General features: G+C 38.3%; 1 protein-coding gene across 1 annotated transcript in view; it reads left to right on the plus strand.

Annotated features, from left to right (window-relative positions):
- Positions 1-4,942: 4,942 nt before the first annotated feature.
- Positions 4,943-12,701, plus strand: part of epha6 (eph receptor A6) — a 475,249-nt gene continuing 467,490 nt past the window's right edge. The window contains exon 1 of the mRNA XM_067992840.1: positions 4,943-5,603. Coding sequence (XP_067848941.1) covers positions 4,958-5,603 — 646 coding nt within the window. The 5' untranslated portion in view covers positions 4,943-4,957. The remainder of the gene's footprint in view (positions 5,604-12,701) is intronic.

The following is a 12,701-nucleotide window of genomic DNA, read 5'->3' on the forward strand; positions in this document are numbered from 1 at the left end:
GCACAGGAAAGATAGAGCTTTCTGGCACAGGAAGGATGGAAATTTTAGGAAGTGCAGGTCAATAAAGGATCTAATGTATGCAGTATAATTTTTTACAATGGAGTTCTGTATATTGTTACAAACTTCAGGCATTTTGCTGCATATCAATAATAGTTTCAGAATGTGTAACTAGTCAGAAGCTTTTCACTGAGTAATGAATAGATTGGGTTGAATCATAGATGTGTGCAATCCTGAACTGGTTTGTAGTGTTCGTTCGCATATAAATTGAAAACCAACCAAGTACCTTTCCACATACATATCTGCAATTTATTAAATTGGAACTCACTATTTTAGATAATGTATACACACTTTTCCCTTGTTTCTAACTGTGAAAAATGCCTGCACCATGTCATGGTCATCAGAGGGCACAGATGACGATGTTGCCACTAATAATAAAAGTAAAACAAAATAATGGTTTAAAGTTGGTGCTGCAGCCATCACAATGCATATCTGATGCTAGAAGTGCAAATTGCAGGAAAACAATCTGCACATTTTGACATGAAACATGAACTTTACAAGAATTTAATTTTGGCAAACTAAAAGGGAACCAAGTATCTTGTACATATAAAAGATCAATTAAACCCGAGTTTAGTATAGTTGGATCTTAATGTATTTTAATTAATTAAAAATAATTTTAATTATTGTAATAACAATTACAAATTAATGTAATATTTGTAATAGTTAACAGAGTGCTACAAACATTTTAACAGGAGTGATCCAAATCTAATTATGGTGTTCTTGAATTTTACAGTAGAAGTGGATGCTGATCTAGTAAGTGTTTCATATACTGCAGTTATATCCTGTGATGAGGGTCAGTATTTTTTTTTGAGTGTCACAATTAGCAGCTCAGGATTTTGTTCAACAGTAAAACTGTTGGCTAACTTAACGGGAGGGTTTTCTCGCCCTCCAGTACTGAAAATTGATCTTCCATTAACAGAAAACTGAGAAATTTCCTATATAACAAACCAGTAGCCTTTTTGTATGCCACAGTAGGACTGCTTGATTGACTAGCAACAAAAGAGAGCCAAACATTTAAGTCAGATTATTAATTGCAATCCATTCTTTTAGGAAATCAATAAAATTTGGAAGTGTCAAGATTTTAGTTGTTAGTGAGGCTCAAACCAGAACCCAGTCCATTTATCCTCTCTCTTTTAAGCCTTTGAGGTATTGCAGTGAATAAAATTTAAGTCTTAGCATCATGATACTACATCTACCAAAGTAACAATATCTAGGAATGATGGTCAGTCTGCACTCAATCGCAGTCCAATCTGACATTGAAGATATAATTGTAGTTTGAAGGTATTCAAAGATTTGGGTTGTAAGAGGCTTCTGAAAGCGGGGAGAGATATAGCAAAGAAAAGTGATTTTCAGCAAGCATTCCAGAGAGCAGGAGCGTAATGACTAAGATGGTTTTGAAAGAAATAAAATGGAGGACAGGCTGTATGAAGTCAGAGGATTGGAGGGTGCTGACTGAATTACATAGAATGTACTGCACAGAAACGTGCCATTCGGCCCAACAGATCCATGCCGGTGTTTATGCTCTACAATAGCCACCTCCCTCCCTACTTCATCTAACTCCAACAACATATCTGTCTAATTCCTTTATACTTTGTGTTTATCTATCTTCCCCTTAAATGTATTTATGCTAGTCACCTCAATTACTCTTTGTGGTAGTGAGTTCCATACTATGGGTAAAGATGTTTCTCCTGAATTCCTTATTGGATTTAATAGTGACTTTTTTATATTTTAGGACCCTCGTTCTGGTCTCCCCTGCAAGTGGAAACATCTGCCCTTCGTCTACCTTATCAAACCCTTTTATAATCTTAAGGACCTCTATCCGGTCACCCCTCAGTCTTTTTTCTAAATGCTCAATCTTTCATGATAGGTATAACCTCTCAGTTCTGTTATTATCCTAGAAAATCTTTTTTGCACCTTCTCCAGTTCCAGACTGGAACATATGGCTGAGATTACTTAAATAATGTGGAACAATGCCATGGAAGGATTTTAAAAAGTAGTTTGAGAGCCTTTGAAATGAACTGGGTGGGGTACAAGGAGTCAGTGGAGCTTAGAAAGGATGAGGGTTATGGGTGTGTGGGATAATATTTGGGTGGCAGAGTTCTGGAGTGGATAATATTTGTGAAGGATGGAGTCAGGGAAGCTGACGAGGAGAGTGTTTGAGAAATCAATCCTCGAGGCAATTTTTAAAAATATGTGGATAAAGGTTTTGGTAAATGAGGAGTGAAGAGAAAGAAATGTGAGGTCGGAGTCCAAACTGAAGATGGAAAAATGCAATTGTGGTAACAAACCAGATGTTGGGTTAAAAGCTTGGATAAAGATAGAACCGAACATTGAAGCTGCACACCACTGGATTCAGTCTGAGTGCGCAGCTAGGGAGATTAATAGAGGTGACAGGAGTTGAAATGGATAGTTGTGGTTTCGTTGATATTCTTAAACTGTAGGTTGTAAAATGTAAGATATTTATGCTTGTAATATATTTTTTTAATACTAACATATGGATCATGTAAAATTATATGCCCTTCTATTTTTAAGAACCGCCTTAACGAGAAGCCTGACAAGTTGTCAGATTGCATAGTTAAACTGAAGGAGAATTTTTCTTACAGGACCATATTTCTTCTAATAGTAGAGGAGCTGAAGCATCTAAGATATATGGCCCAATTTTAACTAGGAACAATTTTCAGCATCAGGTGAGCAGTTTTGAGAGTTGGAAACTCACCTGCTGCTCCAGAAATGAGGCCCAGGGTTTTTTAACTTTAGGGCCCCAATTAAATCCTGCTGGCAGACTTCCCAACCATTCTGGGCGGGAAGCGACAGAAAATCATGTGTCCCAGAGTCTGCCGCTGAGACCTAGTAAGTGGCGGGATTAGGTGCTATGGCTGTCCCGGCCGGGGGTGTGGGGAATGGATCTCACGATTGGGGTGGGGTGCGAGTCTGTGGCAGGAAAGTCCTGAGCTTTCCTTGTGAGGCCTGGAGGTACACTACTGCTCCTCTTGGTCCCACAAGGAAAGAATTCAAAAAACTTAGCTTTAGGGTCTTTACTGGCCCCGATCCGCTTCCCCGCTAGCTTGGCCTGGCAGGAAACTCATTGCCACTTCCCGCTCAGGCTGCGGAGTTGAAATTGTAGTCGAGTCCCGATGACATTGATGCCCGACATGCAAATGCAAATGCAAAAAATGGACCCTCTTGCCTTTGAGCGGGTGTCTTTGCCCTCCGCTCATTCGAGCAGGTTAAAATTACGCTTGGGTGACTGCAGCGCAGGTAAGTAACCTAGGTGATTTTAACTGCCCACCCAGGCAGAGGGGGATAAAAACACTCCATAATTTTAAATGGAAAGATGTAAAGTATTGTCAAGGAATTCATTAATTCTGTGAAATAAATCTAACTTTTTTCATTGAGTGAATGAGTTTGAAACTGTGGTCCTGTTTGTATACTTGTGGCTATTCCAGATTAGATTGTCCCAATGAACATCAGATTGAATTACTAGAAAGGTACTTAATAGCATTGCTACACAAGGACAGGTTTGAAACCAGTATCTGTTTAGGAATATATTTAAGGGACTGGAGTTAGAGCCGACAGTGTATCATTCCCTGGCCAAGGCAAATGGAGTTCTGCATGTATCTGAAGATTCAATTTAAATGTTGACAGAGTTGATTGGACAATTGGCTCTCTGGTAACACAAAAATTAAGTTGAAAAATTTGCATTGCCACCAGATACATTACACTGCTTATTTCAATATAAAAGCTGAGACTGTGTAATAACAGCATAAAATGTGTAATATATTTGTCCAGTTAATAAACCCAGTATTATTAAATGTGTATGTAATGAACAATCTTGCATCTGTACAAATTGATTTCTTATGTTTTTGCCGCACTGTCAATTTTTTTCCCATTATAAATTCCTGTGTCTACATTTATAATGAATTTTGCTATGTAAACTCAATCACGATTAATGCATAATTGGATGGTTGTACAACTAAGTTTTGTTCTTTACCTGCTGCAGTCTTCATTATTACGCTTTGTTAGATGTTGTTATTTTGCTCTATATATAATATAAATTTGAACATCTTTTTATATAAATTCTAAGGTTATAATAAAAATTGCCCAGTTTCAGCACTCATGTTGTCCAGTCCTTCCCTCTTCTCCTAGGCCTAGCCACACCTCTTTAAACAGCTTCTTCTCATCCCTTGGTCACATGGATTATCTGCTTGGCCCCCTTTCTCCACCCCCTAGCCTTCCTGCTCTCTATTCCCCTTCTTTTCTCATCCCTCCTCTGCACCCAGCTCCACTCTGGACAGGCTTGCCATATTGGTGTCACGGTTGGAGCAGGGCAGCCACTTTCCCTGGTCTATTTAATGTGAACAGCAAGGGTACCTCTTTTTAAAGTATGTAACGGTCTTCACCGCCACATGTAAGAATAGTATTTATTGTTGGGTAGATTGCAGTCACTTTCTAAGCCAGTTACACCATTGAAAATTACCCATGTTGGTTCAAAAACATATTGCATGAAGCAAAACATTATATAGCACTATCCTTATCACAGCATAAAAAAATACATTCCAAGAAGTGGAGCTGCTTTGGTCTCACACTGGGATTTGTTGATTGCCCAATCTTATCTGGTTACCAGTACATTTTCATTACAGTGCAATTAAGAGACCATAGTTCAAGCACATAATAGTTTTATGGGAGAAGTGTCAAATATTTAATATCTGGTTACAAAATTAGTTTGTGTCCTTGTCTGTTTTCTGAATAACATTGTTTCCAAATAACATTTTGTTTCAAATAAGACTAGATATTTTTCCTTTAGATTATGATCGTGGACCACAATTGAACTGAATCCAGAGTTGCTCAGTTTCTTAATTTGATTTTTGTTTTTGTTTTGCAGTGGGATGCTATCCCAGAAATGGATGAACACAACAGACCCATCCACACCTACCAGGTCTGCAATGTGATGGAACAAAATCAAAACAACTGGCTGCGGACTAACTGGATTTCTCGTGAGGCAGCTCAGAAAGTGTATGTTGAATTAAAGTTCACCCTGAGGGATTGCAACAGCATTCCCTGGGTTCTGGGGACCTGCAAAGAAACATTCAATCTATATTACATGGAATCAAATGAGTCTCATGGAGTTAAGTTCAAACAAAATCAATATACCAAAATTGATACAATTGCAGCTGATGAGAGTTTTACTCAGATGGATCTAGGAGATCGTATACTTAAACTGAACACTGAGATCCGTGAAGTTGGGCCAATAACCAAAAAGGGATTTTACCTTGCCTTTCAGGATATTGGAGCTTGCATTGCTCTTGTCTCTGTGCGCGTGTACTATAAAAAATGCCCATTTACTTTCCGCAACTTGGCAGTGTTTCCCGACACAATCCCCAGAGTTGATTCTTCTTCCCTTGTGGAGGTTCGAGGTTCCTGTGTAAAGAATGCAGAGGAGAAAGATACACCAAAACTTTACTGCGGTGCAGATGGAGACTGGTTGGTTCCATTGGGAAGATGTGTCTGCAGCATTGGCTATGAGGAAGTTGATGGAGCCTGCCACGGTAAGTGAATGAAACAGGCACTAAGAATTTTTGAGACTGAGCAAGCTAATCTTTAGCAAACCTTTGACAACAGCAGAGAAGGAGAGAGCAATGAAAAGACAGCACATCACATAGTTGCACCAAAGCACAGCATCAAATCTAGTCTTATGGTCTGACATAGGTTTTCTATGGAAAAAAAATGTAGCTAACCAGTTTCTCTACTTTTGTGCAAACCAAAAATACTCTTCCGTGAGATAATCCTAAGGGGATTAATAGCACTGCTGCAAAACAGAAAAAGTGCACGGGTCACAGTTCCCAATGTAGCACAGCTCTTGAAGCTTTTAACACAAGCTATTTCATTTTTTCCAGTCTAACCATTAGTAAATGGGATCATTCTATTTTATTAATGTCGGTGACCTGCCTAATGTTTTTAAACACTGAATGTCAACCTATTGTCATACTAGCTGGTGTTTATTCATTAGTGTTAATATTCTTGTTTAATTCAGAAACATAGTAAACAGATTTGTACATTATAGGAAACTAAATATTTTGGCTAATTCACTTTTATAACATGCAGTATCCTATATTTGGTTCTGGATTCTTGGTAAGATTGGCTGGATACAAATTTTTAACTCGAATACCAGCTACAAAGAGTTCTACAATGTTCAAGGTTGGAGTGCATATTCCCAAATGACTCTTGTGGTTTGGAGGGAGCTGATGGGCAGAGTTGTCAACTTGCTGTATTTATCACAGGCCACATTTTTCAATAAAATCTAGTTGCTTGAATTTCCTCAAGTTTTAAAAAATCAGTTTTCTATATTAAATACAGCAAATTCCCATCTTGGGAAGGTGTTGAGGGGACAGTGTAAATGTAGAATGTATAACTTTTAGAAATTCAACCTTCTTCCAGTGATAAGATAAAATGGTAAAACCAAAATGTTTTAAATATTTAACCTCCTACAGGGACAATGCAATGGTGAATGGTGGAGTGTGTTGAAGCAATTGCACACTGTTCCATGAAGTGGTGGTATGTAGATGATGGCTGCAGTCCTCTGCACACTGAGTTATTGATTTCTGCCATGCTGCTGCAGGAGAATTTTGGAGGCAATATTATCCTTGGCTGCGCTTGTACACCTTCTGATGTCTGAACCTGGAAACAGGTTGCCTGTGTGCTCTCTTAGCCACAGATTTTGCATAGCACATGGCAGTCATTAGAAGGTTGAAGGAAAAATGAGGGAGCCTAATACTTTTTAAAAAAAAACTTACCACACAGCTAAATGGAGAGAGAAAACAAAGCAAATTTCTGCGTAGTAAGATTTGTATATGATGAGTCACCATGGCACAGTTATGCATTCAACTTTCACGTGTTAATTGGTTGGCTCACATATAAATGACCCACCATTTAACTCTGTGAAGAACCTTATGCACAGGTTCTTAACAACTGCTACTTAAAATCTTGATTAAATGTTCACTTTCATACCATAGTGTATTTTAGTGGTCATGTGTCCGGACTCCTGACATTTTGACTTTTGCAACTTTTGTATCTTGAACCTTTTTTTTAATAATACATCAATTTTGCATGGCAACATTCTATGATGCACTTGATTCCTTATATAATATCCATTAATCAGTGTTCCCGGCTTCATGAAGATAAACAATGAAGCACACTTGCTGTAATAATGCTCTCTCTGTAGCATTTTATGTGTCTTCCACAAAGTATATTAGGGTTTCTGCAGCCCTAAGTATATGGGCATGATCACACTGAAAATAGTAGCATGTTCTGATCACAGCACTAAGTCAACCATAATGGTCATTATTTGTATTTAGCACCCTTCACTTATGTACATCTTTTTAAAGCTAAGTTTACTTAAATAAACAAAACTTATGCAGAAATATAAGAATATAGAAAAATGGCTATTTCTCAGTGTCCAATCAGGACACACAGTCCGTACTTGAACAGTAGATTGATCAGGCCCAATGGATGAACCAATGGAATTTCATTCTTGTACAGTTATATATTTAGCTGACCTTTTCTAAGTTGAGGTATTTACGTTTATCTTTAAGATGAATTTGATCTCCCTCGTGCTCGCTCTCTATCTCTCTCAAAAGAAAATACCACTAACAATATAATCAGTTATTGAAAGGCAAATGGACATTCAATCCGTGGCTGTCATAATGTATTCTGTGTTGGATATACTAGGAGTTTATTTATGAAATTTATGATTATTAAACCATCCATGTGTCTAATTGCTGTTCCAGAAACAAGAATTCCCAGTTGCTCTTTTTACTGTCTCTTTGGAATATTACTTTTGTTTTACTCTCAATGCACAGGCCTTGAGTTTAAAAGTCTGGGGCCCACAGCCCCCACCTTTCTCCCTGGTATTCTTACATTTGATTCACAAATAAATAGATTGCCACTTGGACAAAAGAATTATGCAGCCTCATAGTTCTGGGAAAAATAGGATGTGGGGGAGGAATAATTCATTCCTGGGATTTTGAGGGGAATCTAGCATTACTCTGGTCAGAGCAGACTGGGTTGTAAAGGTCTCCTGCCCACTTGGGAGTGCCTTTTGATCTACCTGCATAATTGCTCACCCAGCTAGAGTAGTTCCAGGACTGCTTTCTTGCTGCCCTGATTGCTTCTGGTCCAGTTACCCACTTTGGATGCTTCCCCGTTCACCTACCCCCGTGTTCTGCATGGTTGGACTGACTGAACACTTCCAGCCCATGTGCTTCCTTATCTACCCCAAATTGCACACACTAAACCCACTGGACATTCTAAGACTCCTGTGTTCCCATACCCCAGCTATTCCCAGATCAAGCGGCTCTCATTTCCTATGAAACTTTTTCAATCTACGAGTTACCTGTGCTACATTATATAGTTGGATTTGTTTATCCATATATTTTTGAAGCTCATTTGGGAGGAGGTATGAAAAAAATCACATGCTTTATCAGGTTGAAATGTCTCAAATCAACGGGTTACTGAAATAATGAATTGGATAATAGGTGACCAGCTATTATTTACATTTTTAAAAAATTAATACATTTCAATTGCTGCGTTTTTAAAATCTCCCTCTATCTGTTAGTCATTCAAATGCTTCCTGCTCTTCTCCAGCATCCCTTCCTTCCAGTTGTAACCCTTTCTTAGTCCCTCCTGGCATAATGTTCAGATTCATCTTCCTTCTTAATAACCCATGTTGCAGTACCTCTCTGGTGACCTCTTGCCTGCTTTATGTTATCTCTCATCTTTCTGCACACTCTAAGTCTTAAACAGATTTTACACACATCAGAAAAAGAACATGAGAGTTATACAGCGATGGTGACAACATACAGAAGTGAGTAGAGACTTGAAGATTAAGGCAAAAGCATTGAGGAAAAGTCAGACAAAATAATAAGCTACCACAATGAGAAAAGTGTGTTACCAGTCCTTTACCAAAAGAGCAGCACAGAGAAAGTGTGGAAGACAAAAGAGCAAAACAAAAAGAATTTATATTACAAAGTATTATAATGCATTTCACATTACGTGGTATGACACTTATGTCATTCTAAAATAGTGTATCCTCTGACTTGCCATGAGAACCACAATGGGAGATCCACTACCATATAATACACAAACAAAAATACATTTTGTGCATTTAATCCATTCCAATTCACACTTGCACCTGATCGTCTCAAACATACTGATTAATCACAATTGAACAGGTATGGCACTCATCATCAAGTGCAGGCAGCATTGAAAACCACCAATTGTGATACTTAAAAACTTACAAATCAAAATAAACTACAAATCAGAATAGCAACAGCTACTAGGAAAAAAAAGGTGACAAATCAGTCAAATGGCTTCAATTTAAAAAAAAATTCTTTTAGCCACGATGTTGAACTCTCAGCAACTGAAAAACTTTGTACTGGAAATAAAATTTATAACAATTTTTTAATATATGTGTATATATATATATATATTCTAAAGGAAAAGACATACAGAAAATGCATAATCAATTAAGATGATGACAAAAGAGAATGTGATGAGTTTAGGAAAGAGCTAACAAAGAAAATTAGGAAGGCAAAGAGGAAATATGAAATTAAAAAGAAATAGTAAAGTATTATAGGCCCATTAGTAACAAAAGGGGAATTAAGATTGGAAAAATGCCACTAAGAGATGAGCAAGGTAAACTCACAGGCGATAATACTGAAATGGCGAGGATACTGAATAGATACTTTGCCTCAGTTTTCTCTGAAGATGCTTACACAGAGAAAATGACACTGGTAGAAGAAGTCAAAAGGGATATCATAACAATTAAGATAGAAAGGAGATACTAGCCAAACTTAGGGAGGATGCGACCCCAGGTCCTGATGGATTGCACCCAAAGATACTTAAGCTAGGGAAGAGATAGCAGAGGCACTCGTCTCCATATACAAAAATGCAATAGAAAAAGGAATAGTGCCAGAGGTCTGGCAAACAACAAGTGTAATTCATATCTTCACAAATGGAGATGGGACCAATCCAGGCAACAATAGACCAGTTAGTTTACTGTCAGTGGCAGGAAAGATACTAAAATCTTTGCTAAAAGATGAACTAACAAAATATCTAGAAATGGAAAATATAATAAAAATAGCATGGATTTCTAAAAGGAAGGTCATGTTTAACCAACCTTTTAATAAGAGTATACAGAGCAATGCAGTGGATGTGGTATATATGGACTTTCAGAAGGCCTTTAATAGGTGCCATATAAGAGACTCCTGACAAAGGTCAGGGCATGATGAAGTCAGGGGCCAGGTAGCAAAACAGAGGGTACGAGATAGGGAAGTTTCTCGGACTGGCAGAAAGTGGGAAGTGATATCCTACAGGGATCGGTGATGGGACCACTATTGTTTACAATATACTAAAATGATTTGGACTCAGGAATTGGGAGGTATGGTGTTAAAATTTACAGATGATTGGCAGGCAAAGGGACGTCTGGTAAGTGGGAGGCTTTCAAAAGTGTGTTAACCAGGGTTCCAGGGTAAGCAGATTCCTTATAAAGTGACGGGCAAGGCTGGTAGAAGTAGGCAGCCTTGGATGACTCGGGAGATTGTGGCCCTAGTCAAAAAGAAGAAGGGAGGCATATGACATGCATCGGCAGCTGGAATCAAGTGGATCCCTTGAAGAGTATAGAGATTGCCGGAGTAGAGTTAAGAGAGAAATCAGGAGGGCAAAAAGGGGACATGAGATTGCTTTGGCAGATAAGGCAAAGGAGAATCCAAAGATCTTCTACAAATACATAAAGGGCAAAAGAGTAACTAGGGAGAGAATAGGGCCTCTTAAAGAAGGCATTCAGCGTGCTTGGTTTCATTGGTCAGAACATTGAATACAGGAGTTGGGATGTCTTGTTGAAGTTGTACAAGACATTAGTAAGGCCACACTTGGAATACTGTGTACAGTTCTGGTCACCCTATTATAGAAAGGATATTATTAAACTAGAAAGAGTGCAGAAAAGATTTACTAGGATGCTACCGGGACTTGATGGTTTGACTTATAGGGAGAGGTTGGGTAGACTGAGACTTTTTTCCCTGGAGAGTGGGAGGTTTAGGGGCGATATTATAGAAGTCTATAAAATAATGAGGGGCATAGATAAGGTAGATAGTCAAAATCTTTTCCCAAAGGTAGGGGAGTCTGTAATGAGGGGGCATAGATTTAAGGTGAGAGGGGAGAGATACAAAAGGGTCCAGAGGGGCAATTTTTTCACTCAAAGGGTGGTGAGTGTCTGGAACGAGCTGCCAGAGGCAGTAGTAGAGGCGGGTACAATTTTGTCTTTTAAAAAGCATTTGGACAGTTACATGGGTAAGATGGGTATAGCGGGATATGGGCCAAGTGCAGGCAATTGGGACTAGCTTAGTGGTATAAACTGGGCGACATGGACATGTTGGGCTGAAGGGCCTGTTTCCATGTTGTAAACTTCTATGATTCTATGATACCAAATTGGGGGATACAGCTAATTACGTGGAGGATTGCACCAAAATACAGGAAGACATAAAAAGGCTTGCTGAGTGGGCAGTTAACTGGCAAATTAGATTCAATAGGGCAAAGTGTGAGGTGATTCATTTTGATAGGAAGAATAAGGAGGCCACTTACTCCTCAGAAGCTAAGAAACCAAATGGGGAGAGGACCAAAGAGATCTAGTAATACAGATACATAAATTACAAGTACCAACCAAGTTGATAAGTGCCATAAAGGGTGCTAACAAAGTACATTTCTAGAGAAATACAATACAAAAGCAGGGAGGTAATGTTAAATATATATAGAACCTTGACTAAACCACACTTGGATAATTGTTATCTCCATATGACAAAAAGGATATTGAAGCACTAGAGAAAATGCAAAAAAAAATTACAAGGATATTGCCAGAAGTGTAAGGATGCAACCATAAGGAAAGATTGAGCAAGCTGGGGCTCTTTTTTCTGGGAAAGAGAGGACTAAGAGGAGACCTGGTAGAGGTCTTTAAAATGTTGAAGTGTTCGATGGGATGTATGTGGAGAAACTGTTCCCACACTTGTGGGTGAATCCAGAACAAGGGGCTATAAATACAAGATAGCCACAAGCAAATCAAATAAAGAATTTCTTTACAGAGTGGTAAGAATATGGAACTTGCTGCCAGATGGAGTGGTTGAAGCAGCTAGATAACATTGACACATTGTGTGTAATAGAGTAAAGACTGAAAAATACAAAATTTAGAAGAAAATGAGTGCATTTATTTATACAGTAGCATTTTCTGTGTTCGAAATGTTTCTGGAACAATTTTTTTAGGAAGCCTGTGTATTACATGGAGCTTCCCAGACTATAGCCATCAGCTGAAAGACTCAACAAGATATTAGCCTATAGATCCCAGCAAGTATCTGTGCTTACAATTCCTGGAAATGATTGATTTTATGATTGACAGTAAGATTGATCTTTCAGAGAGTATGCCAGGACTTTGTAAACCCCACCCCCTGTACTACTGTGCATTGATGAAAAATTATGGAGGACAAGACATTTTTAAGGAGCAGTGAAAGTAACTTTTTTTTATAAATCAAATCAAGGTAAAGCATGAACTCTTCAACTTTTTGCAACGTAACTTTGCAGAAAAAAATGTAAGTTACTATATT

This window comes from Heptranchias perlo, chromosome 11 (genome assembly GCF_035084215.1).
Source record: "Heptranchias perlo isolate sHepPer1 chromosome 11, sHepPer1.hap1, whole genome shotgun sequence".
NCBI classification, from domain to species: Eukaryota; Metazoa; Chordata; class Chondrichthyes; order Hexanchiformes; family Hexanchidae; genus Heptranchias; species Heptranchias perlo.